The 22,924-nt window shown below is 45.7% G+C and overlaps 1 protein-coding gene across 1 annotated transcript in view; it reads right to left on the bottom strand.

The window, feature by feature from the left end:
- ptp4a2b (protein tyrosine phosphatase 4A2b) overlaps positions 1-22,924 on the bottom strand; it is a 34,283-nt gene that overhangs the window by 5,626 nt on the left and 5,733 nt on the right. Inside the window, exons 2-4 of the mRNA XM_088602470.1 lie at positions 8,562-9,277; positions 7,311-7,403; positions 1,443-1,573 (exon numbers count right to left, since the gene is read on the bottom strand). Of these exons, the coding sequence (XP_088458596.1) occupies positions 1,443-1,573; positions 7,311-7,403; positions 8,562-8,657 (320 nt within the window). The 5' untranslated portion in view covers positions 8,658-9,277. The remainder of the gene's footprint in view (positions 1-1,442; positions 1,574-7,310; positions 7,404-8,561; positions 9,278-22,924) is intronic.

Here is a 22,924-nt window from a genome sequence, read left to right on the forward strand (position 1 = left end):
CTCCCAAGTCGCAGAAGACTAAAATTACCCTATCATTTTCATTTGACTATGTCTTTCCTAATGGCTCTGGGTCCCAGATCACAGCGGCTCAGCCTCCCTCGGTCAGGGCAGGACCCAGGAGGGAGATTCTTGAGGTTGTGTGTGGGCTGGATCCTCCGAGTGACAAACTGAGTGAAAATGCAGACTTCACCCACATGGCTTTCACGCTTGTCATTTTCCTTTGTTCACAAAATTGGTGGACGAATTAAAACATTCGAAGAACAATAAATGCTTCTAGTTAAAAAAAAATTGTGGCAAATCCAGATTCCAAATGCCTCACTCACAAGTAACTAGAAACTGTACAATGTTTATTTCAAGGGAAAAAAAAAACTTATTGGCACTGAAACAAATGGATACTTGTAGCAGTTCACTACAAATGTTTAAGTGCCGCTGACAGCATACATACTATACGGTATACTACAGGAAAATGACACTTGTGATTTCTATTTCATTTTAAAGTCTTCAGAACTGTTTAAATGCACCTATAAATAAAGTTGAAAATGGCAAGATAAACTTTGTCCTGAAAAATGTATATATGGATATTAAGAGACCTTAAAATCCATTCCAATCAACCTACATACTTGACCACAGGGGTGTTTATTCATCTCTGCTACAGAATGCCCAGTGAAGTAATTTTTTTTTTAAAAGACTTAAAAATTAAGTACCCGTGTACCTTGTTTCAGTGCCAATAAGTATTTTAACAGAATTCTGGATCATGCCAGTTAAGTATTGATACAGAACAGTTCAGGAGCAGGAGTATTGCTGACCTCTTGGCCATGAAGACTGTTCTTTAGCCTGCAACAGCATTACAAAAAAGAGCTGTACAATTTTGCAATTTTAAGTGTAGATAAGCTTACAAAGAAAACTAATCGGTTCAATGGCAGTCATATTATATATGTTCAGGTGGGTAGCTGCGTCAGCATGCGTAGGCTGCAAAGGAACAAGTAATAGGTTTATTCCATGCTGAAAAAAAGAAGAAAGAGAACAACGTTTCGGCCGTGGAGCCTTCTTCACACCTGAAGAAGGCTCCACGGCCGAAACGTTGTGTTCTCTTTCTTCTTTTTTTCAGCATGGAATAAACCTATTACTTGTTCCATATTATATATGTGAACAGAACATGACTTTTATTCACAAGTCTACAAAAATGCTTATGTAAACTAAAAATCTGCAAGAAACAGCTACTTCCTTTACCCATCTTTGAAATGTTCTGCATGGCAATGTCTTCTCAGCGGCCGACTGCTATAAGCCTCTTAAAAGGAAGAGCGCAGACTAGCTCCCTGTAGGCCAGGCTGCCTGGCAGGAGAGTGACGTCAGAAAGGCGACTCCCCCAGTCACACCAATGGAAGCCACCTAGTCTTCACACATCCATCCTCGGCAAGTCCAGGTCTGTGCTGCCCACTCACCGGCCCAACCCAGCCACGCAGTGCACCGCGATGCAGCACCCTGGCTCCTCCCGGAACTTTGTTTTCAACAGATTCAGCCAATCATCGACGATCTGGCTGGGGGGAGGGGCTCCGTCGTCGAAGGGCCAGTCCTGAAAGAGGGAAGAGGAGGACGGCTCTTACTTGCCAGCTCAAACCTGAGCCACGGTTTTAAGGCATTGCCAACGTTCAGCAGAGCAGCCTGAAATCAGAAGACGCGAGACTACGGCGCGGGGTCGCCACTGAACGTTGCCGGCATTTGTAAACAGAGCACACAGATGACCGGTTTGCCACAGGACAACCGGAAACCTTTGATCACTGCGCTATTTCAAAACAGTTTTCCTGGCTTCACATCCCTCTGAGATAAGCCTAAAGTTGTTAGAGACAGCAATCGATTGGAGTCAGACTTTGGAACAGCAGTGCTCAAGGATGCATGCAAATACTAAGCTAAATACCATTTGAAGAGTTTTTATTGAAGCACAGAAAGTTAATTTATCCCATTAAATGAATTCAAACAACATTCAAGCTTATACATTCCTCATGTGGCAGAGCTTAACTTCCACTGAAATTCAAACTATTTTTCTTCAGAATGTGATAAGGGCAAAGAGCCACAGATACTTGGGAGTACCCCCCAGAAACCAATGCCATCTCCAGGAAAATTGCAACACCGCAACTAAGCAATAGAAGTTACTGAGAGTCCTGAAGGTGAAGGCCGTGCCTGCAGCCAGGGGAGTGACATACAGATGACATCTCCTGTCTGGGGCGTGGAGTGAGGAGGTAACTTTCTACACTTGGGGGGTTTCAAAGCTATGACCTGGGGTGGGGGATCATCCCTGAAGACTGGCCTGTGTCTGCTTGCGTTTTAAGACTGCTCAAACACACAGATCTCCACGTGGAAGTGGCCCAAGTCCAGCCAATCGGGATTCCCACACAATGCTGGACTTGGATGCTGTATTCCTGTGGATCCCGGTATCCACGGGAATACACCTCGCACTCCCGCGGACTTACACGAATGGGAAGTGTGCAGCTATATACTGACCATATTTGGGAAAGGGGAAAAAAAAACTAATGAATGTAACTTATGTCCAAACATTGTGAGCTTTTCCTAATTTTCATTAAAAAACAAATGTAACTATTACCACACGTCACATCAAACATTAAAATATTTTAACAGATGACTGCAGAAGAAAGGGTATAAGTCACGTCAGTGTTCATCTGACAAAGGGCAAAGCTCTGCTTCCCGAAGAGCGGGGAGAAAAGCCTCCTCTCAGCGACATCCAGTTCCTTCTGCTGCTGAAAGGCCTGGACTCCAGCTGAGCCGTGGATGAGCCTTTCTTCCCACACAGTGCCTGCCTGCCCTCTGGACAGAGCTTCTCCACTCACGTCCGCAGACCGCAGAGAAAGCAGAGTGGACACCTGATGCTCTGCTGGAACCTCCCAGACTGCTCCAGCCCACGCGCACAGTCCCCAAACCCCTCACCACTCACCTGGAACACACCACCAACACCTGCGTTTACACTGCGCTTCTTAGATGTCAGATTGAAAAAGGAGGATAAAATCTGAAGTGCGATTTTGCAGATCAAAACCACTACAACTATGTAGTCTATAGGCTTTAAATCTGTACATACTCCACAACAGCAGCACATTAAAAAAAAAAATCCATCTGGTCCCCTGCTGTTTATGACGGGACCACATGCCCGCCTTCCTCACACCCAGGAAACACGGGTATTTCTTGGCAGAAACCCAAACTGTGATGATGATACAAGGAAAGCATTCAAACACTGAGCTAGGTTTATCTATACCTGATGAAGTGGTAAAATTCCAGAATGGTGCATTGACTCCTACAAAAAGCAAAGCATTGACTTGTGGGAAGACAGCCATGCTTTGTTCTCAGCTTTCATAACCCTTTTCTTTTAGCCACAGTCATACCGCTAAATGAATGTCGCAGAGGTTCCTCTGCATTACACGAATCCAAACTCGACTCGTAACAGAAAACCTTGACCAAGGCATTCTGTACGAATGTTTCAAAGAAGGACAGAATGAAAAGGGGTCTGTGAAAGTCTGATACATTGACTGGGAGAACGCCTACAGATATCTAGAGCACCTCAGACACCTCAGGTTCGACAGCCAGAGAGATTCACTCAGCCCCCTGCTCTGATTCACTCCGGTTCCTGGACAAAGACTACCTCAGTCCCTTTCAGTAAGGGAGGATCAGATTCACTGCAGGCACATGGTGGGGTGGGGGGTGGGGGGGGCTAATGGGGGTTCAGGTCTTGCCTGACCCAGTTACTGAAATGGTTGAATCAATTCAACTTGGTAAGAATCGACTTCCCTGCTCCACGAACAAGGGGAGACGATCTGGAAAAGATTCAGACAAGGAGAGACAGCAGAAGCTGCTGATGTTCAGCTGACAATAAAGGCAAAAAAAACAACCTTTAAGACTACATACAGCTGTGTTTTTGGAAAAACACCTAAAGCCAATACAAAGAACCTTTCTAAATTTAAGCACTACAAGATGTAACAGAAAAAGGCTTCTCAATTTACCTCTGCTGGCATCAAGTCCTTTACTTTCAGAAATTCACTTGCACAGCACTGCTGCAGCCTTCTTTTAGTGTACAGCCCTCAGCTCAACACCAGGGGGAGCACACAGAAACCCACTGTGTTCCACGACCCCTGTAAAACCTTTGTGGCCTGAATTTTGTTTTCATGAAAACAAGTGCTTGTATTCTTGTATCAGACACAAAAATAACATTGATAAATAACTCATTCATTCCTAATACTACAACAATATGTAAAGGCAGAGGGACTTGGAATCTGGGCTTCTAGCCTGGTGGAACTTGTGAGTCCATCGAGTTTCTCTGATGGGACTTAAGACAGGTCAAAAGGGCTTTTCTGTCAGGGAAGGCTGGTTGTCTTCCACCCTGCACTGCTGTGGATTGCTTAACGTCCAGACTTCATCCACCTGTTTAAAGATCAATTTGCAAGACCTTAATGGAAATGTTATACATTCCACTAATGAGTACACGAAACTGAGCATCCATACACACACCGATGAACATGCTTAGGATGTGCTGTATATAGCAATATGCAAATTTTAACCACTTTACCCGATGAGGATCAATTAAATTCTTATGATTATGAATACCAAAAACAGATCATGTGTGTTTTGTTCTATAATATTTAAAAAGTTAGTCATATGAAAGAGAAAGTACACCCTCTTTCAATTCAATGGTTTTATATATCAGGGCATAAATAATCGTCTGGTCCTCACTAAGCTGAACTCGAGCTCCAAGCAGATTGGTAAAAGGGCATCCTCCTCGCAAACAATGATCACAAAACTGTTATACTTAAAAGTTTTTTTTTTTAAGGCAAATCACACGATCTGGTCATGGAGAAACAACAGGCATGCAAAGTGAAAAAGTGGGGCTCATGTCAAGTGGGAGAGATCAGAGGTGGATTTAGAATCACAGATTTCATTTTTATTTTCAAAGCATTAACACCGACTTGTCACCTAGTAATAAAGCACAGGCACTATTGCTTTTTATATATATTTTTAGATTAATCCTTGCTGGGCTCACGGTAAGCACTCTTGGAAAATGGTCAGGAGTCTTTGCTAATCCTCTAGACCTCAGCCGTGCACATAAACAATTTAATACCAAAGATGAAAGACTATCATTACATTAGCAGCTGCTCAAATATCTTTTTCCATAATCACTCAGCGCAAGAGAGGGGCAGGTGAAAACATGAGTTACTGTAAAATCTGATGGAAAATTGATTTGAGTGGAGCTGCTCTTTGGACAGAGGACAGGGTTGTAAGTGGAGAAAGATGATCAATGGGAGAGATGGAGATGAACACAAAGGAACAGTGACCTGGAAGACCGGACGAGAAGAAAGGCACCAAGTGTTTAATTTAGCGTACAGACTCGGCCACGTCTTCATGACAGAAATAAAACAGCTGCAGCTTCCAACTAGATGGTAATGTCGTCAAATTATGAGAACACAGAGAGAGACTATTTCTAAAGCCATGAACAGTCTTGAAACAACAACATGAGTCACACTATACAACATGGGCCGAGGTTAAATCTGAAGTCTCATTTACCTTCCAATCGCATGTGACATGGCTGATACTGGTGGGTATATCAGCAGTTTGATTTAATCCCAGCTAATGCAACAATAAAAGCAAGGTGTGCTGTGCACAAGCAGACTGGCAAGGAGGGATTTTTGCGTGTGTACCCAGCGGGGAGTAGGCCATTACTTTGTTCTATTTGTCATTGCTGTCCAGTTTGAGGTGGATTCAGCTTTAGCTATTCCCCAGCTTCAGTGAAGACCAGAAGACAGAAGGCAGCTTCTGTAATGTTGAGCACACGTAACGCTGGCTGCACACATATCCCGGCTCTCCTGAAAGGCGAGTCTAGGTCACTCACCATCGGAAGACAAAAGCTAAATGCAACATCTAAAAATACACACCTAACATGCTTTGGAAACAGCATAATGTCTGAGACGCCATCAGCCTCCTACTCCACTGGGCCCTTTCAAGAAAGAGCCTAAGGAAGCCTTTCATGTTCCTCAGTGCGACGTGTCCTAATCCAAACTGTAGTAACCCAGGTACTCCTCCCCACACAGTCACAGAACACTGGGGCACAGCCCAGCCAGCAAAGTCCCAACTTATATTTAGCACGGACAGCTGCATCAGGATCTGGGAATCGGCTTTGAGGAGACCGGCAGGCCATGGATTACTCCCCGTTAGAGACGAGGAGTCCCGAAAACTGCAGGCGTCAGGCAGGGCTGTCAGCTGCAGCTTTGCTGGAGGTTAGCTAAAGCAAAGGCATCCGCGAACAAGAGGAACAGAGGACCCTTTGTCTGCCGTCAGCCTCATATTCTGCATGATAGTTCCTGGACAGATGACGGGAATTCCCTTGTTAACACCATCTAAGACAGCAGCTAAAATACCCTGAATCACATATTTATAAATGTGTCCCCTAACCAACGTGGGAGAAACTCAAATCAGCCAAAAGTTAAACTTGCTAGGGGGTCTGTTCATCTTTTGAATGGTTAGTAAGGGACAAGGTACTGTACCTTGCCAGCATTTCAGTATACTTTCCACAATTACCAAAAGCCCCTCCTGCAAACAGCTCTAGAGTCCTTATACAAACAGCACCCATGCCCTTTCATACGCACTGCTGTACATGCTTAATGAACAGCCAATATTCCGGCAGATGAAAAGAATTGCCACAAACCGAAAACGCAGAGGAATGTTAAAAATCTGATGCTGCAACAGAAGCAGAACACTTCCGTCAAGGTGCTGACTTCACAAAATTGCTGCAGTCCAGAGTGAGTGGTCACTGCCACAGTTCCTCAAATTCACCCTAAATCGGTTCTGTGAAAAAAAAAAGTCCTTCTGGCTTCATTTCTTTTACCGTAAAAGAAGATAAAATTAGCTATGTTAAAGCAGCTTACAGTATTTCACGTGGCTTAATAACTGCTATTCTGCACAAAAGGATCAGCATAGTATCAGCTAGCAGAGCTCTGCACAGTGCAACAGGTCTCCAGAGCAATCTTGACTGGCAGTAGTAGTACTTACGGCAGTAGTTTCCTGTATGAAAGTCTTATGAACAAAACCCCAGACTGAGGCAGTTACATGTTAAGCATAGTGTGATCGAGGTATACCGCAAACTTATCTGGTCACCGCCTTCTCACATAGATGCCAAGGCGCAAAATAAATATGCGTATGCAAACCGTATGCTGACCACTCTGAAGGTCCACCTGTATTACATTAGAAAGTTCATCTGAGCAGTTCATGAACGGAAACTTCAGAATCACATGCCAATGAGCAACAGAAAGGTCTCTTACCAAGACTTGAATCCCTTCCTTCTCCACTGGCGCTTTGTCGTAAGTGGCATCGCAGACGCGGACCAGCGTGTGGACTCCGTACTTCTTTAGCTCCTGAGAAGCCGAGAAAGCAGAGAACCAGTCATCACAGCCTCGTGAGAAACCATTCTCAGAAACGCCATCATGAGACCACACGAAAGGGGTGACAGGCTGCCAGACCGCTGAACGCAACAGGGCCTGACCCACCAAATAAGGAGACTTTCATCTCTTGCAGTCGTGCACAAAATAAGGATCTGCAAGGGATATGGGACTCAATCTAAATCCAAGACATTGCAGAGTTGGGCAAAAGCCATTTTGCAACTGGGCACAAAGTACTTGGCATAGCATGGAAGAGCAATGAATATCACAATTCTTGATCTTAAACCTTAGACATGTTTCAAGAAAACCACTCACTATCTTGAAAGTCGGGTCTTAAATAACCACTAAGGCAGTGAGCATCACGCCACAAAAGCTGCTTTATAAACTCTATATACACACTATGTACTGTATATTTGCCAGCAGCTGAAGCTGAAGCTCAGCAGGTCTGAGCCTGCCCAGTACCTGGATGGGAGACCTGGGAAAAACAGGCTGTCGCTGGAAGAGGTGTTAGTGGGGCCATTAGGGGGTGCTCACCCTGCGGTCGATGTGGGCCCTAATGCCCCAATATAGTGACAGGGACACCATATAGAATGTTATTAGTTATGTACACTAATATATAAAAAGCTGTCCTTCGGATGAGACGTAAAACCGAGGTCCTGGCCTCTCTGTGGTCATTAAAAATCCCAGGGCGTTTCTTGAAAAGAGCAGTGTTACCCCAGCACCCTGGCCAAACGTCCCCCTGCCCTTTACCAGTCATGACTTTCTAATCCCCATCTCTGAACTGGTTTCTTCTGTTCTCCCCCCTGAGAGCTGGTGCGTGGGGAGCGTACTGGTGTACTATAGTTGCCGTTGCATCATCCAGGTGGGGCTGCACACTGGTGGTGCTGGAGGGGATCCCCATTACCTGTAAAGCGCTTTGAGTGGAGTGTCCAGAAAAATGTAAATAAGTGTAAGGTATTATTATAATGGACCTCAAGGCCTCAAAAGAAAAATGTGGGGGTATCTTACAACAGTGAGGATGAACAAAGAGTCACATCCAAGGTGTACATAAAACACTGACTCATGGCTCTCAAATTTAGGACACCTCAACCATTAAGTCTGAATATGACTTGATAACAGTGCACTGGGACTTACCTCTGTGAACTTGTTCAGAGTGGTGTTGGTGGGATTGTGGGTTATTAGAAACCTCATGCTTTCATAGGTGATCTCGACGGGGGCAGGACGGTTCATGTTGGCAAGTAAAGAAAAGACTACGCCAAAAAAAGGTCTAAAAAATTGCAATTAAACTTAAAAAAAGTGGACTTTGGCTCAGATGTCAGCGAGGACTTTTTTTCTTTACCGGCAAATGTGCCAAGTAGAAATATATATATATATAAAAATTAAATTACAAAACTTAAATAAAAGGGGGGGGAGGCAACAGGATGTGGAGAGAGGAAACAGGGGGAGGGCAATTAGGGGTGTCAAGTCCACAATGCCCCCGAAAAAGAAAAGGGGGGAGGGACTATCCTTCAGTCATCCAATCAGACAATTGCAACAGATTACCCCATTCAGGAGAGGTGGTCTGATTGGAGGTTTAGAGAGAGGGGGTGGAGTCAGAAGACAGTTCAGCCTGTGACGGTACAGGGCGTGAGCCAACGACTACGAAGGTCCCCCCAGGGCTGGTAACAGCAGCAGTTTAGTCCCAGCTTGCTGGCGTCCAAGGGCGTCTACGGGGGCTTCCGGGCGGCGTAGTCTCGGCAAGGACAACCGACGGTTCACTTGTCCGCGAAGGCGAGGTGCTGTGCCTGGCAGAAGTCTCCGCTGACGCTCAGAAACGCCATAAATGTGCGGACCAAATCAACACAGAAACACTGCAGAAAAACAGAGATGGGGGAGAGGGCAGGTCAGGTAGTGCAAAGCATTCACATGCTTCAAGAACTGGGATTTTTCGGAGAGTCAGCCGTGTTTCTTTTAAAAAGATCCTAAAATCTTCCGTACTATCTCGAGGTTTCGCAAGCAGGAGCAGATTTACTGATTAACCTGTGGTCCCCTTGCATCACTCGAGTCAGCTTCGAAGTGCACGACTGTCCCATGACACACCAGCCTGGTCCCTTGCAGCAGGTAAACCTATAGCACCAAACATTTCTGGAGTACACTGAAACTCAATACTCCCGAGGTGTGACTAAATCAGAACACTGCAAGTCCTCCACTAGGCGCCTTCTCACCAAAGCATGCCTGTGTCCTTTCACTTGTCACCACAATGCTCTTGAACAGGAGACACCGGGGGCTGGAATCCATTTTGACTGTTTGAAAAGTATACTAGTCAGCACTGCAAGCAAAGGCTTACAAAACTCCATTCAAACAATAATAATAATAAGGGCCTCCCTGGTCATGTGAACTATCAAATAAAGTTTGTTTTCACTGGCGTAAAAACTGAAAAATTTCTCCTCTCACTTTTTGAAATCCTCAAACACCACGCACTGAACAGGCCGAGTTGTTTTGCTCAGAGAGGAGGTTCTGTTAGAATGCATCCTGGCTCCGGAAGCCTGCTGGGACCAAAACTCTCTAAAACGGCATCAGTGTGGAAACTGGTCACAAGGGTGCAGATTACACAGAGGCAAGACTTCAAAGAGCCCCGGCCCTTATGTTCAAAAGCACGTCTGCAGTGGCAGAAGCCCAACAAGAACCTGCACTTCAGTTCCAGTTGTGCTTTGGATGAGATCCAATGCACAGCTTTAAAAGTAGCAGCTATTTTAAGACCTGACTAATTACTAACCAATCAATAAAAAACGGAATTCACGGGATCGACAAAAATAGGGCCAACATGGCAGCACTACTTAAGAACTGCTTAAAGAGCTGTCTGGAAAGCAAAGCATATAACTTAAGAAACAGTATTTTAATCTTGCACATTATTAAAATATATAACCAACAGACATGCATGCACTGTGATAGCAAAATTTATGGAATCTTAAATTTTAAAAATCCCGACCCCACAAATTAAAGTGAAAAGAAATGAAGTAAAATAAAAGCTAAATTAATTTGCAATATGTGGAGCATTTCACAATTTTTCCTCCCTACCACCACACCTTTGACACTTTCTGTAGGGTTCATTTTATATTGATTCTATGCAACTGCAGTTTTATTTAGATCAACAGGCGTAGCAAATAGCGCTGTACAGACCTGCATAGGTCGCTGCCTCTGTGTGTTACTTACAGCTCACTATCTCACTGCACCATCGCTGGAGTTTCTGTAAAAGCCAGACCTCTTCCCCTTTGCCAGGAACTCATGCAAATTTCACTGACAGATGACATCTGAAGTTACAGTGCTTGGGTACAGAACTCTGCAAATGCTACATCACAAACCAGAAAGACCACATGCAAAAGAAGAAGAAAAAAAAAAGAGCAACCCAGAAACCCCATCTAGCTGCGAACGTTCTCGAGGGGACATGGCAGCCCACAGGAGCAGAGACAGGTGCTCCTGTCTCCAGGCCCTGCACCAGCGTGCATGTGAAGCTCCCAGACCACACAACGTCAACACTCGCTGCCCAGCTGCTCGCAGGCAGAGCTGTGGCTCGGCTAACTGGAGCACACACACCCTCTACGAGCGCTGGCGCCCAAGAGCCACGCGTGAGGCTTCGCAGGAAACGCTCTCAAGCAGCACGAACCTGTCTCTGCCAGGGCTGTTCACTGACAGCGAGAGTACAGCAGGGGCTTACACTCGTGCATCTCCTGGTTTGAAAAGCTCGGAATGAACACTAAGCTGACCTGCAGCCTTCCAGGTCTACAGAAGAAATTACAACCTAAACTGATCAAAAACCATCATCTTGTTACGAGTCTTTGTAAAGTGATAAACGAGGCAGGCCAATACCATTGGTCATCTTCCAATAACCATTCTCTACCCAAGACCTTTATGGCTCACTGAACTCATTACAAACATAGGTACAACACGTTCCAAATGTTTAAATTACTGCATATTGGGTTTCTTGTAAAGCCTGCAGGATCCAGAGCAATGAGGATCATTGTTCTACTCATCTTGATGACCTTTCCCCACCTTCTCCATAGCCTGCTACAGCCAGCTTGTTAAATATTTAATGGATAAATCAGCAGGATCAGTGTAACAATTAAGTGCTGGTTGTACAGAAGTACTGGAGCACAGTGGCCTAGAAAGGTTGGATGTTGAGCAGGCCTGCCCTGCACACCGCATATGAAACTGAAGAACACTTCAGGTGTGAGTTTTTAATGTGGCAAGAGTGGATGTGAGCTCAGAAGAGTTTGAGCTGTATCAAGAAATCTCAGCAGGTTTCCATCACAGCTCATACACTGGAATTCACATCTGTCAAAAACGGCTTCCTGGTAAGTTCAACACTTTCTAGCAAGGTTCCTCTGTTCTCCATTTCAAACTGAACACAGGCCTAAGAAACTTGCTTTATGTTCCTGCTTAAAACATGCACATTCAAAAAACAATTATTAAATGGATATAAATGCTAGTGTAGGAGTGCTATAGACTACTTCAGATCAGAGGGTGAACAGTGCTTCCAAGTTTTGGATCGATGCAAACACTGACCATGAAATTAGCAATGGACGTCCCACTGCTTTTAAACCAAATTAAGACTAAAATCCTTTTAAAACCCTGTGCATAGAAACTGCAGCTAGATTAATACTACACCATTGCAGCATCCCCACAAGTGAAGGCTACAATCACTTGTGTTCTAGCACTCAGGGAAATAAAAACACAAATGACACAACAGACCAAGACTACAAGTGTTTCACACGGTTCACCTCGTACCCCTTGAAGCCAGCGAGTCTTGGGCAATGCAGACTTCCCGTTACCCAGTGTCAGATGCGCTCTCTTTTTCCAAGTGAGCTGGCAATTTCCACAATCCGGATGCTGGGCTTTCATGCGACAGAGACACTGCGACTGAGTCACCCATGAATGATCCCCCAGGGGTAAAGAGAAAAGGGGGTTGTAGAAGGTTTCCACTAACCTTTAACTCAACACATCTTTGTAAGGAACACCTTTCCTTTACAAATGATCCAGAGGAGGAGCGACTGTGCACTGCACCGCTAGAGAAGACATTAACCCAAACAAATGATAAAAACATACTTATCTTTCTTCAAGCACCTACATACAGAAATGTCATCTGCCATTATTGTTCACCTATCTGGAGATGCGAATTAAATTAAAATGTTTCTTAATGAACGATCTTCTGAAATCTTGTTGAAAAGTACCAGACAGCAGTGATGAACATCAGTTATGAAAAGTACATAAATGAGGCTTATTTAGATTTAGAATTACTATGTCCTCAGCACTTTTTATGAATAAAAAATAAGTCTTCCTCGCTGTTAGGATTTGAACTTATGAAAGTAAAAATGTCCCAAAGTTACCAACATGTTCATGTAGTGTAGTTAGACTCTAAATAAAGAAAAATGATTTAATATATCTTTAAATAAAATCCTCCTTTCGTCACTGATACACTATATCAACAGTGCTAAAAATACAAATACTAAGAAGGGGACTCCAAGCTGGTTTCACAACCCTCAGCAAACAACCTCTTTCCCCATGTCTAGACGCGAACATCTTGAAAAACTTGCCATTTTTTTCGCCCTTTTGTCTGATTACTTTGTCTGGAAAATGCACTTTTCTGAAAGGCAAGAACAGGACTAAGGCAGAGATCCACAATGAAGCATTCGGGGATGTAAATGACAAAATTAAGTTTGTATAAAAAGGAGTTATTGCTTACTGCTTTGCTCTAATTTATACAAGCATAAAAACTGTCATGTCTTACAGGGAGTCATAAAATCTGACCTATTGAAAACAAATTCCATGTAATCTTCTTAAAAACCTTAAAAGACAAGACTGCTCTCAGAAAAACTCTTCGACTGCGTCTGCTTCTACTAGAAAATCAAGCGATTGTACAAAATGACTGATCAGTGTGAGAATTTCCCTAACTGGGTTATATAGAGTAATCCCTCTAAGGAAAGAGAACAGGCACAAGAAAGGTGCAGCCCTGCTAACAGGTCAACTTTTAACTGATCCAAAGCAGGGCCGCGATAGCCTACCCGCCCATACGGGCCCATACGTCCAGGGTATGTCGGCAGGACATACCCTGGACAGCATGCCAGTTCCGTGACAGGACACACACACAAATAAACACACGTCCACCAGGTCCAATTTCCCTAGAACCCAACTGTCCCCCCAGTACGCCTTTGGACCGTGGCAGGAAATTGGAGTGCCCGGAGGAAACCCAGGTGAACACAAGACCAGAACCAATCCCAAATCCGAGAGGCAGGCTCAGCGATGTGCCAGTGCTCGGGGCCTCACGCCGACAGCAACACTTGGCCCTTCTCCCCCCCCCCCCCATCCCATAAAGGAATATAATGTGACCCGGGAAAGGTCAGAAGTATGAGATTTCAAAACAGCGCCAGGGCAGGAGACAGAGCAGAGGCAGCTCATTTGTTCCTAGGTGCCGGAATCGGGAGACCGCCACCCCGAGCGCAGATGACATTTTCTGGAAATGGCACCAGAGCTCCGCCTCTCCTCCCAGGCGGACGCGCCGGCCGGGAGACCAGCGGTACAGTTACTCGTGGGTACCAGCCGGGGCAACCCGATACGTCCCCTGACAGTAGCCGCTACACTGCCTCACAAAGAGGAACGAACACTCTGACAGCTCCAAGAACGCAGTGCCACGCGAGCCGGGCTTCAGCGCTTTTGCAACATTAACATAATACTTTGAAAAATGTCTTCACTTCTGGCATCCATTACATCGGGTGGCTTATGGTTATGGGCTGTATGGAATAATCTAAAAAAAACTGCATTCATCTTGGGCAGCTCCCGTCCCAGGTATGTTTCAACCGGTGTCCTGACCACATTTCCCCCTGGTCACAGTCACCTCATAATCCCCCTCTCTGAACTGGCTTCATCACTCCGTTCTCCTCCCCACTGGAAGCTGGTGTGTGGCGAGCGCACTGGTGCAAGTTCGGCTGCTGTCGCATCCTCCAGGTGGGGCTGCACACTGGTGGTGAAGGAGGGGAGTCCCCATTACCTGTTAAGCGCTTGTCCAGAAAAGCAGGACAACTGTAAGGAGTTATTATAACTTAAGGATCTGAAATAATACAGAATATTTAGCTTCTCAACTAATTAGTTATAATCAGAGGTGGAGGCTTGAGAACCTCTGGCCCCTGCACTATTTATATGCGAAACCTCACAAGCACTTACGCTCTCCGCATTGGTGTCTTTCCTGGTCTGGCCCTGCCCATGCGCCAGCGATCTGGCGTCTCATTCTGCTCCCACTCCTGCACCTCTGCTCCCCAAACCATCTCTGGCAATAACCTGGGAGGAGGCAGCCACCGATATCGGACAACACGAAGACTCGACAACCGCAGATGATCAGAGAAAGGGCCGTAGACACCCAGAATGGATTATAACTAATTTCATTAGAATGAAATCAGACATCTTAGAACAAAAAAATTTAAACGGTCAATTTGCTACACAATCCAATCTCACAGAATCCTACGGGATCTTATTTTCAGACAAGCGTTGGTCCCTACTGATGAACAGCACACTACCATCCAGCTTTACAAAAAAAAACATTAACCAAATGCATCTGAAAAAGTAATCCCTCAGTAACCAAATACTTAAGCCCTCCCCCGCATATTTCTCACACATTACTATCACCTTGATTCAACTCCCTTCACAGAAATAGTCATTTAAAAGACTTATCTTGAAAGATAAGCCATAGCTGTCCAATTATAAACCCGAAAGCATACGGCAAAGTTCACTTTCGGCTCCCCCACACACAACATGTTAGAATTTACATTATCAGACCTCCAGCAGTTTATTTAACAAGTGCATCATTTAATTAAAAGACTCGTGATGATCCCATAACCAAATGCTATCAAAGTTTAAAGAAACAAAACCTGCATAGGAACTGGACTACTGAATGAGCCATGTGAGAGCGTATCCCCAAACTGCAGAGCTATCGGGTTTGAGGGGAATTCCCAGCACCAGAACAGCTAGGAGTCTGTACTGTACACTTGAAAGTGGCCTTATGAATCATGTCACATGCAGGAGGATAAATCCTACTATCCAGAAGAAAGTCACCCTGGACCCATGACCTACCATTTCAAAGCAAAGCCCCTGACTAGAGGAACAGAGTACAATGTGCACCAATAAAAACACTTCCAGCACACTGCGCTCCATCACCTGTGACTCTTTCCAACAGGCAGTACGAGAGCTGCACGTGAAGAGATCGGCAAGATACCAGGTGTAACACCTTCTCTGCATCTTTAAAACGCAGAAAATCAAGTGGATCAGGAAGGGCTTTGCGTTTAAGGCAGTATAAAACCTGGTGCATAAGGAATAAGTCATCTAGAGTCCCAGGAACAAGAAACAAATGCAATTCGAACTATAGTCCAGCACTGGTCCGGCCATCTCCTCTCTATGGTCGATCCAGATTTTTGTCACCAACGCAACACGATCGCAGGCACCTGCTGGAAACTAAACTGCCAACTCTTTGCATCTGAGGGTTTCAAGCAAGCAAGACCTGGGTTTCCCATAAAAAACACAAGCTAAAACAGCACTTCTGCCAAAGGTGTTGGAGGAACTTAAATCCCCTGGCTTTCCAAAGGCCGACTTTGCACCACTGGAAGAAAATTCAAATAAATTCCACCTCTATGACAGGCTCGCTTGCAGAGACCGCTGCGCCTTCAAAGCATTCCAGGAGACCCAGGCAGGCCTGCGCACCTCTAGCTGCTGCGAAACAGTTAAGACAGATCACAGGAAATACTTTCTAACTGTGCAGTGGAGGAACCTGTTTGCATGGCAGAGCTGAAGTCCAGAGGCCAGGCTGCAGGGGCTGGTTATGCAAATGCAGAGGAAGAAAAAAAACTGCAAGTGCAAAGGTATGACTTCAGTATCACGGAAATCTTAACCTTTCAAATCAATGGAAAACTATAACCGATTTCTTGTAGCCATTATGATTTTTAAGAATTCAATTTTTTCCACCGTTAGATTTTTTGTCAGTGTCTTAAAATGTCCTCTCCCAGCTCCCAGGCCTGTCAGGAGAAGCACAGCCTGGGTCTCACTGGAGGATGGAGCACCTGAACCTCACATAGAGCAGCTCCTTCAGGTCAGACCGCTGTGCCTCTGGGCTCCTCTAGGACATCACACACGATGCCTACACGAGGAGGGAAGGCAAGGAGCTTGCAAGGCATACTCACTCCTACTCTTCAGACAAGACACCTGGCAAGCTACATGCTTAAAGTTTACTCTGCATCATTTAACCAATGAAGCACTGCTTGTTTGTAAACAAAGAGCAGCCTTTTCATATATGTTTTAATGCCTAAAAATCATAAACAAAAACTCAAAGCCACTCGGACCACACGAGCTGGTACCAGGCCAGTCCGATATGCTGCAAGGATCTTGCATTGCAGCCTGGATGTACTACCCCAGGTATACCTGCCACACTCCACTCCATAAGATTATCAGCAGGTCATCCTGCTTTTTATTAAAAGCTGAAAGGAGCTTTTTCATGGGCTTCACTCTCCTGGATAGTTAAAATACCCAAAAGAAAGTGAAGCGAGTCTGGAAAATACAAACCAGCACCTGCTCATTCCTTTTAAAGCCCTTCACTCAACTTTTACTCAGATAAAGCCTTATATTGGTTACAGGTAGTTACATTACTTCATTAAAAAGCGCCAAACCTAGCTTTTGTCAGTAGTGGACAATAGAGAAACTGCATCAAACAGAGCAGAGACATCTGCAGTAGTGTGTGATACAAGCAGGACAGAAGTGCTCAACACTGCTGAGAACTTGCCCTCCCAATGTTTGCAAACTATCGTCAAAAACGAAGAAAACTATGGAAGATCTTTCACGAATGCGAGGCTAGTTTAGTGCAAAAACACAACTAAGCTGTCACCAAACGTTTTGTTCGATGGAAAAAAACAGAAACCCAAGCAGAATAAGCATCAGTACAGACAGCCATCTCTCAGAAAAGTGGATTTTATTCCAGTCTTTCGACATTCCAATGCAATTTGTGGTGACAGCATTCCGATTGTTCAGCTACCTGTAATTAAAACTGCTTATTAACAGCAAGAACGAACGCACCATTTTCTCCCTACAAGCATGGACTGCTTCGTGTACTGCTAGCTTCACAGCCTAACCTGGACACTTCACCCTGCAAACAAGATGGCAATCTCTCTCTCCTATTCCATCATCTCCAGCACTTCTTCAGAACTGCCGAGTGCAGGAGGACAACAGCACGACACTGCTACCAGTGTCATTAAGCAAAACAAATTAAACACAAGATGCCTCACGCATCATACTGCGATAACTGCACTAGTGGACTATAAGATCAAACACAAGGTCAAGAATTAGAGCACGCAGGGCTTTCAAGACTGGTTTGATCCAAAAACCGCAGTGTACAAAACCCGTGTTCATCCCACAATGGGGTCCCAAGACAGAGGTTTCAGAGTCCCTCCCTCTATCTCAAAGTACACACAGGACAAAAACTACACAAAACCAGCTGGAGATCAGTAATGTGGTCTCATACCTTTTGAGTCCTGGGCTCCCTGGTGTGGAGTTTTTATGGTCTCCCAAATGCTTATGAGGCTTAACTTGCATCTCAAAACTGGTGTGTGTGTGTCGTGTGTACACGGCTCTGCACGTAATGTACCATTCTCATTTAGTTCAGCTTTGAACCCTAATCTCACTAGATAGGACACTAGTTCTCAACCCTGGTACACTGGTCCCTGTAAGAACACCATCTTGTCATTTTTGTACCAGCCAATTGCCTAATCACAGGCTAATTGATGTTAATGTTCTACCTGAGAAATATTCTAAAAATCTGCTTTCACACTGAAAGGCCTTAAAATGATCAAGTGGGATTTGTAATTCGTATCAACCCTGTATCATTTCTGAGTTTCAAAGCTGCCTGAGATGTAACCAGTCAAAAGGAAGACTACAAAAACTCTACAAAAGGAAGAGCTTTTGTCGCTGCCACCTGTGTCCGTTTACGAGAAACAGATCAAATCGCAAGAGCTGTTTGGTAAGAAATAACTGCCAGCAAAGCTGCGGAAACAGTACCTTTGAAGTAGGGTGTCGTTGACACGCTGGACTGACAAATGTAAACAAGCTAGCTGATTGTCCTGCAGAGTCGGTCACCACAGATTCAGAGCTCAAATGGGATGAAAACGAGCAGACCGAGTGACAGCCCAAGACCCATCACTGCAACACTTGCCAAGAAGGACCAGCTTTCCGATAACAGGTGGATAGAAGTTTCCAAACGTTCGAACTTGGTCGTCCATTTTGCTCTTTTAAAGTCTAACTGCTCTGGGTTGGGAAGGATGCAGAGAAAGTCAGCGACCTCCATTTGCCTAAGGCAGAGAATGTGAAAGATGACCGTATAATGAAATAAAATATTTCAAGGAAAACATTCTATGGGTGCACTGCCTAGCCATGCGATTGGGAAAAAAAAAATCAACATTCAACTTTACTTACTGCTGGATGGGACCGGGGAACTACAACACAATTAACAAGATCCGTAGCCTCGTGTTTGTTCCTCTTCAAGCGAGGGTCTCCAGCATGAAGACACCCGTGGGCCACTGGGACAGCCCGTGAAAGGACCTCCATCGGGAACCACTGCAGCGCAGGACACCGCCAAACCCCCTAATCTAACACATGGAGACCCATCACGCACACTTGACACCAAGGAAGCGTCAAAATGAGTAACAACAAAAAGCCGAACAGTCACTTGTGCAACAGCAAAAAAACAATCAAGCAACAATCCCCACGTCTTCCGAAAGGAGTTTTTTTTGTAATTCAGTTTCCTTGTGTAAATGACCACGTAGGAAAAGAGCAAAACGTTTCACAGAGCAGCCTCTTTCCTTTTTTAAAGGAAGAATTTAAAATAAAACGCATGTAGCCCTTAGGCCACCGATGACGCAAAGGGCAGCCCTGCTTGTGACCCCTGTCAGACGAGTGCAAAGTTATAAGTAACCAACTCCGCCCGAGCAAAGGGAACCAAACCAACCCTTGCCCTCCCCTCCTGCAAGGTCAAGTCACAGGACATTCCCAGAGGGCAGGATGACGAGAACTGTGCCAACTGTTGGGCAACTCAGAGCTTCAGATGGATGCTGGAGGGGAGCAGGAGGAGCTAGAGAGGAAAAAAGACCAAGCCGAAACCTGCCTTTTGGGACAAAGATGTGTTTTATAAATCCTTGCCCCGTTCTTCTGCCTCATGGACACCAGAAATCTGAAACAAAATCCTTGCATGAGGCAGCCTGGCTTCCAATATCAGGCTAACATCCAATAATTGCACGGTTAATAGGCACCACAGAGTTGCTTCCTTTTTCTATTAACCTACAGACTCACATCAGAGACTGCTCCTCGTTCTGACTACAGCATGAAAGAGAACCAAGACCAAAATGAGTAATTTCGTAACCGCTGCCATTTAAAATATCAAGAAGCAAAAGATTCCAGCAGTTTGTTCTCTGTTAAGACAACAGGAATGCTATTCCGAAGAAAAGAAACACTACATTACCTTAAAATGAATACCTTAAGTGTTTTGCAGAAAAAAAAAACATTAACAAAAGTGGAAAACAGTGCTCCCGCGTAGCTCACACAACAATCTTCTCCAACAGAGCCCATCCAGCATGACTGCCACTTACTGATCAGTCACTTCTCGTTAACCGAGCCCACAGACGCTTGTAAACCTAACAGCCAACGAAAAGGCATTTTGGGTAAAACCCCCACAGCTCACAAAGGGACACATCAGCCTGAAGGCTGCTGACTCACATGCAGTCTTTGGCACCTGAGGTGAAGGCATGCAGAGTACAGCATCCCTGCACCCGCTCACTCACTGCCTTGGTGCCTGCAGTCCAGCTAGCGAGCAAGTAACTTCACCATCACAGAAGACACCCTGGGGCCACCTCTGAGCTGAAGCAGCAAACTGCATTAGTTTGGAAAACAATACAGTAGCACAGACCAGAGTCAGTTTCAGAAGGATACGTTTCTTCATTGAATAATTTATAACTAAATTAATGGTGCCGTTTACATAACCATAGTCTTAATACCAAAGAGCGCATTGTCAATATCCTTTAGTTCCAACCAGCTCCTCCTGTTGTGTTTCTTTCCTTCATTCAGGAGATTCCTACTGCGGCACCCTGCGGAGCTCTGCGACTGAAAGAACAAGACGACCCGAAAGCCAGCTGAGAATCACTCTCTTCAGGGGAATGAGGAGGACCCGCTGCTGTTTTCTGAGAGTTTCAGATAAGGGATGGAGAAGGAAGGAATCGCCCTACTCTGACCTAGAAGCTTCACACAATTTAAGACACTTGCACCAGCCCCTTCTCTGCATTCACAAGCCTGCACACTTCGTTGTAGAAAAACAAGCGACTTGAAACTTTTACCATGGGGCTTTGGGAGATCCTCAAAGCTGCCGAACTTGTTAAAAGTCCCAGCCAGCAAGACAGAGAGAACCACCCACATCCCCTCCTCCCCCTGGAGATGGTGGCCTTCATCACCCCACCCCCACAACCCTTGAACACCTCAGTCTGCACTGCCAACTTGCTTTTATCTTACCACTTCATTCAAAATGATTTCCTGGAAAGTTCCAACAAATAGCTGGAAGGCAATTCCAGGGTCAGTGAGATATCTGCAACCATATGCGGAAAGAAAGCTACACAAAATGTCCTCCTGTCCTTTTGTAGCACCCCTCTTTGGTTAGCGCGTTTTAATTGGGAGTGGATTTAAATCCTCAAGATGCAAAGGATGTTCAAAACTGTTCTTAGCCCTCATAATCTGTGACAGGAAGCCAAAAGCAGCCGATCTAGCTTCGGACTACCCTGTGCTAAAATACTGGCACCACCTTTAATCAGGCTGGATGTGCTATTTTAGAGTCCCTGAGCAGTGGAAATGCTCTTCAGAAAGTAGGTTAGATCAAGGAGTCTGGCTCCTCCGGAGCCTTCAGAACCGCCCAGAGCGATGCAGGAAATATCACCTGTTTCCAGCACGACGGGGTGGGGAGGGGTGAGGTGGTTAAGACTGTCCTGCACCGAACACTCAGACTGGCGCGCACCGGCGTCGGCAAGAATCCGGTTCGAGTCAGTTATGCTTGAACCTTTTTCACAGCCCTGGTTAATTTAAAGTGACTCACAGCATAAATAAATGGACAACTAAAGCCTCTCGGAGACAACGGAAGCATGCTAAAAGCAAACTGACCTTTGAAATGTGTATCTAAGAAGCATTCTTACACTGGACGCAACGCAAACCACAACAGGATGGATTGTTCTAAAACACGTTTTTGGCAAGTCTCTGGTTGTTTTTTTACCATAATAAATCTTACTTAATTCGTGGACAAGGAGAAGCTTCAGGGAGAGAACCAGACGCGAGGTCACATTTGACTGGCAGGAGAAATAGAACAGGTGGCCTAACGCCACGCTCACAAGCGAGAGAGCAGGTGAGCAGGGCTGACCGCTGTGCAGGTGCGAGGTGGCGACGACGGCACCGCGGACTGCAAGTCTGCCGCCGGCCGCGAGATCACCGACGCCGGAGCAGCAGAGGCTCCGCAGTGGGCCGGAGTGGTTTTCCACAAAAAGTGCGGACAGGGCGAGAGCAGCAGTGCTCCCAGATTCCGTGGGGGTGCGGCTGTGCCCTGACGAGGTACCCTCAGGGGCCGAGGGGGCCCCCCGTGACAGCCCGCAGCAGGACGGGGTGGGCGTTACTGAGTCAGCGACTGAGACGGCCAGCTGGAAAACCCGCTGAACGGCAGAGAGGACCTCCGGAAGCAGGCTCCTGCAGCCCACACTGTGTGGAAAGTTCAGGACAAGAGGTGGGGACAGCATGACTCACACGTGTGTCCCTCCAGTGAGTAACCAGAGTACTGCATGTACTCAAAACAATGTGCAATACCACTCAGTCCTGATAACACGCAGCTTTTATGAGTGGAAAAACTCTCTCCAGATACCACGTCTTGAGCAGAGAGGCCGTTATCGTTTGACGGGGGTGACTGTTTTCAAATTTTCCAAGCAAGTTAAAGATTAAATAAGGAAAAAAAACAGAGCCGACGTTATCGTCTCCGAGCTTTAACACGAGCCTCTGATCCCGATCTGCTGGTTTGCAGCTGGGTGAGAAAAGGCTCTTGGGGATGGGAAAGCCACCGGACCCACAGCGTGAGGGAACGGTGCCCTTGTGGCAGGCGGGGGGTTTGTGGGTGACCAACAATGCCAGCGTCCACTGTGACCTGCGCCCCAGCATGACGTGTCCCCCCCACCCCTCCTCCACAGAGGGGGACACAAAGGCAGAAGGATCTGCCGTGTTGAAACGCTCACCCCAAGCACCGCCATCGACATGAAGAGACGCTCCCCACATCACCGCCACCTCACAATCAGAAGCATGATAAATATTTTGAATTCCAGCACACAGGCTCTCTCGAAACAGAGGAACTCTGGGGGGGAGACACAAAACCCCTGCATATGCACCAATTGTTGACTTTATAATTGAGCACCTCATGAGTTCCAAAT

This window comes from Lepisosteus platostomus, chromosome 13, assembly GCF_059453375.1.
Source record: "Lepisosteus platostomus isolate fLepPlt1 chromosome 13, fLepPlt1.hap1, whole genome shotgun sequence".
Classification (NCBI taxonomy): Eukaryota; Metazoa; Chordata; class Actinopteri; order Semionotiformes; family Lepisosteidae; genus Lepisosteus; species Lepisosteus platostomus.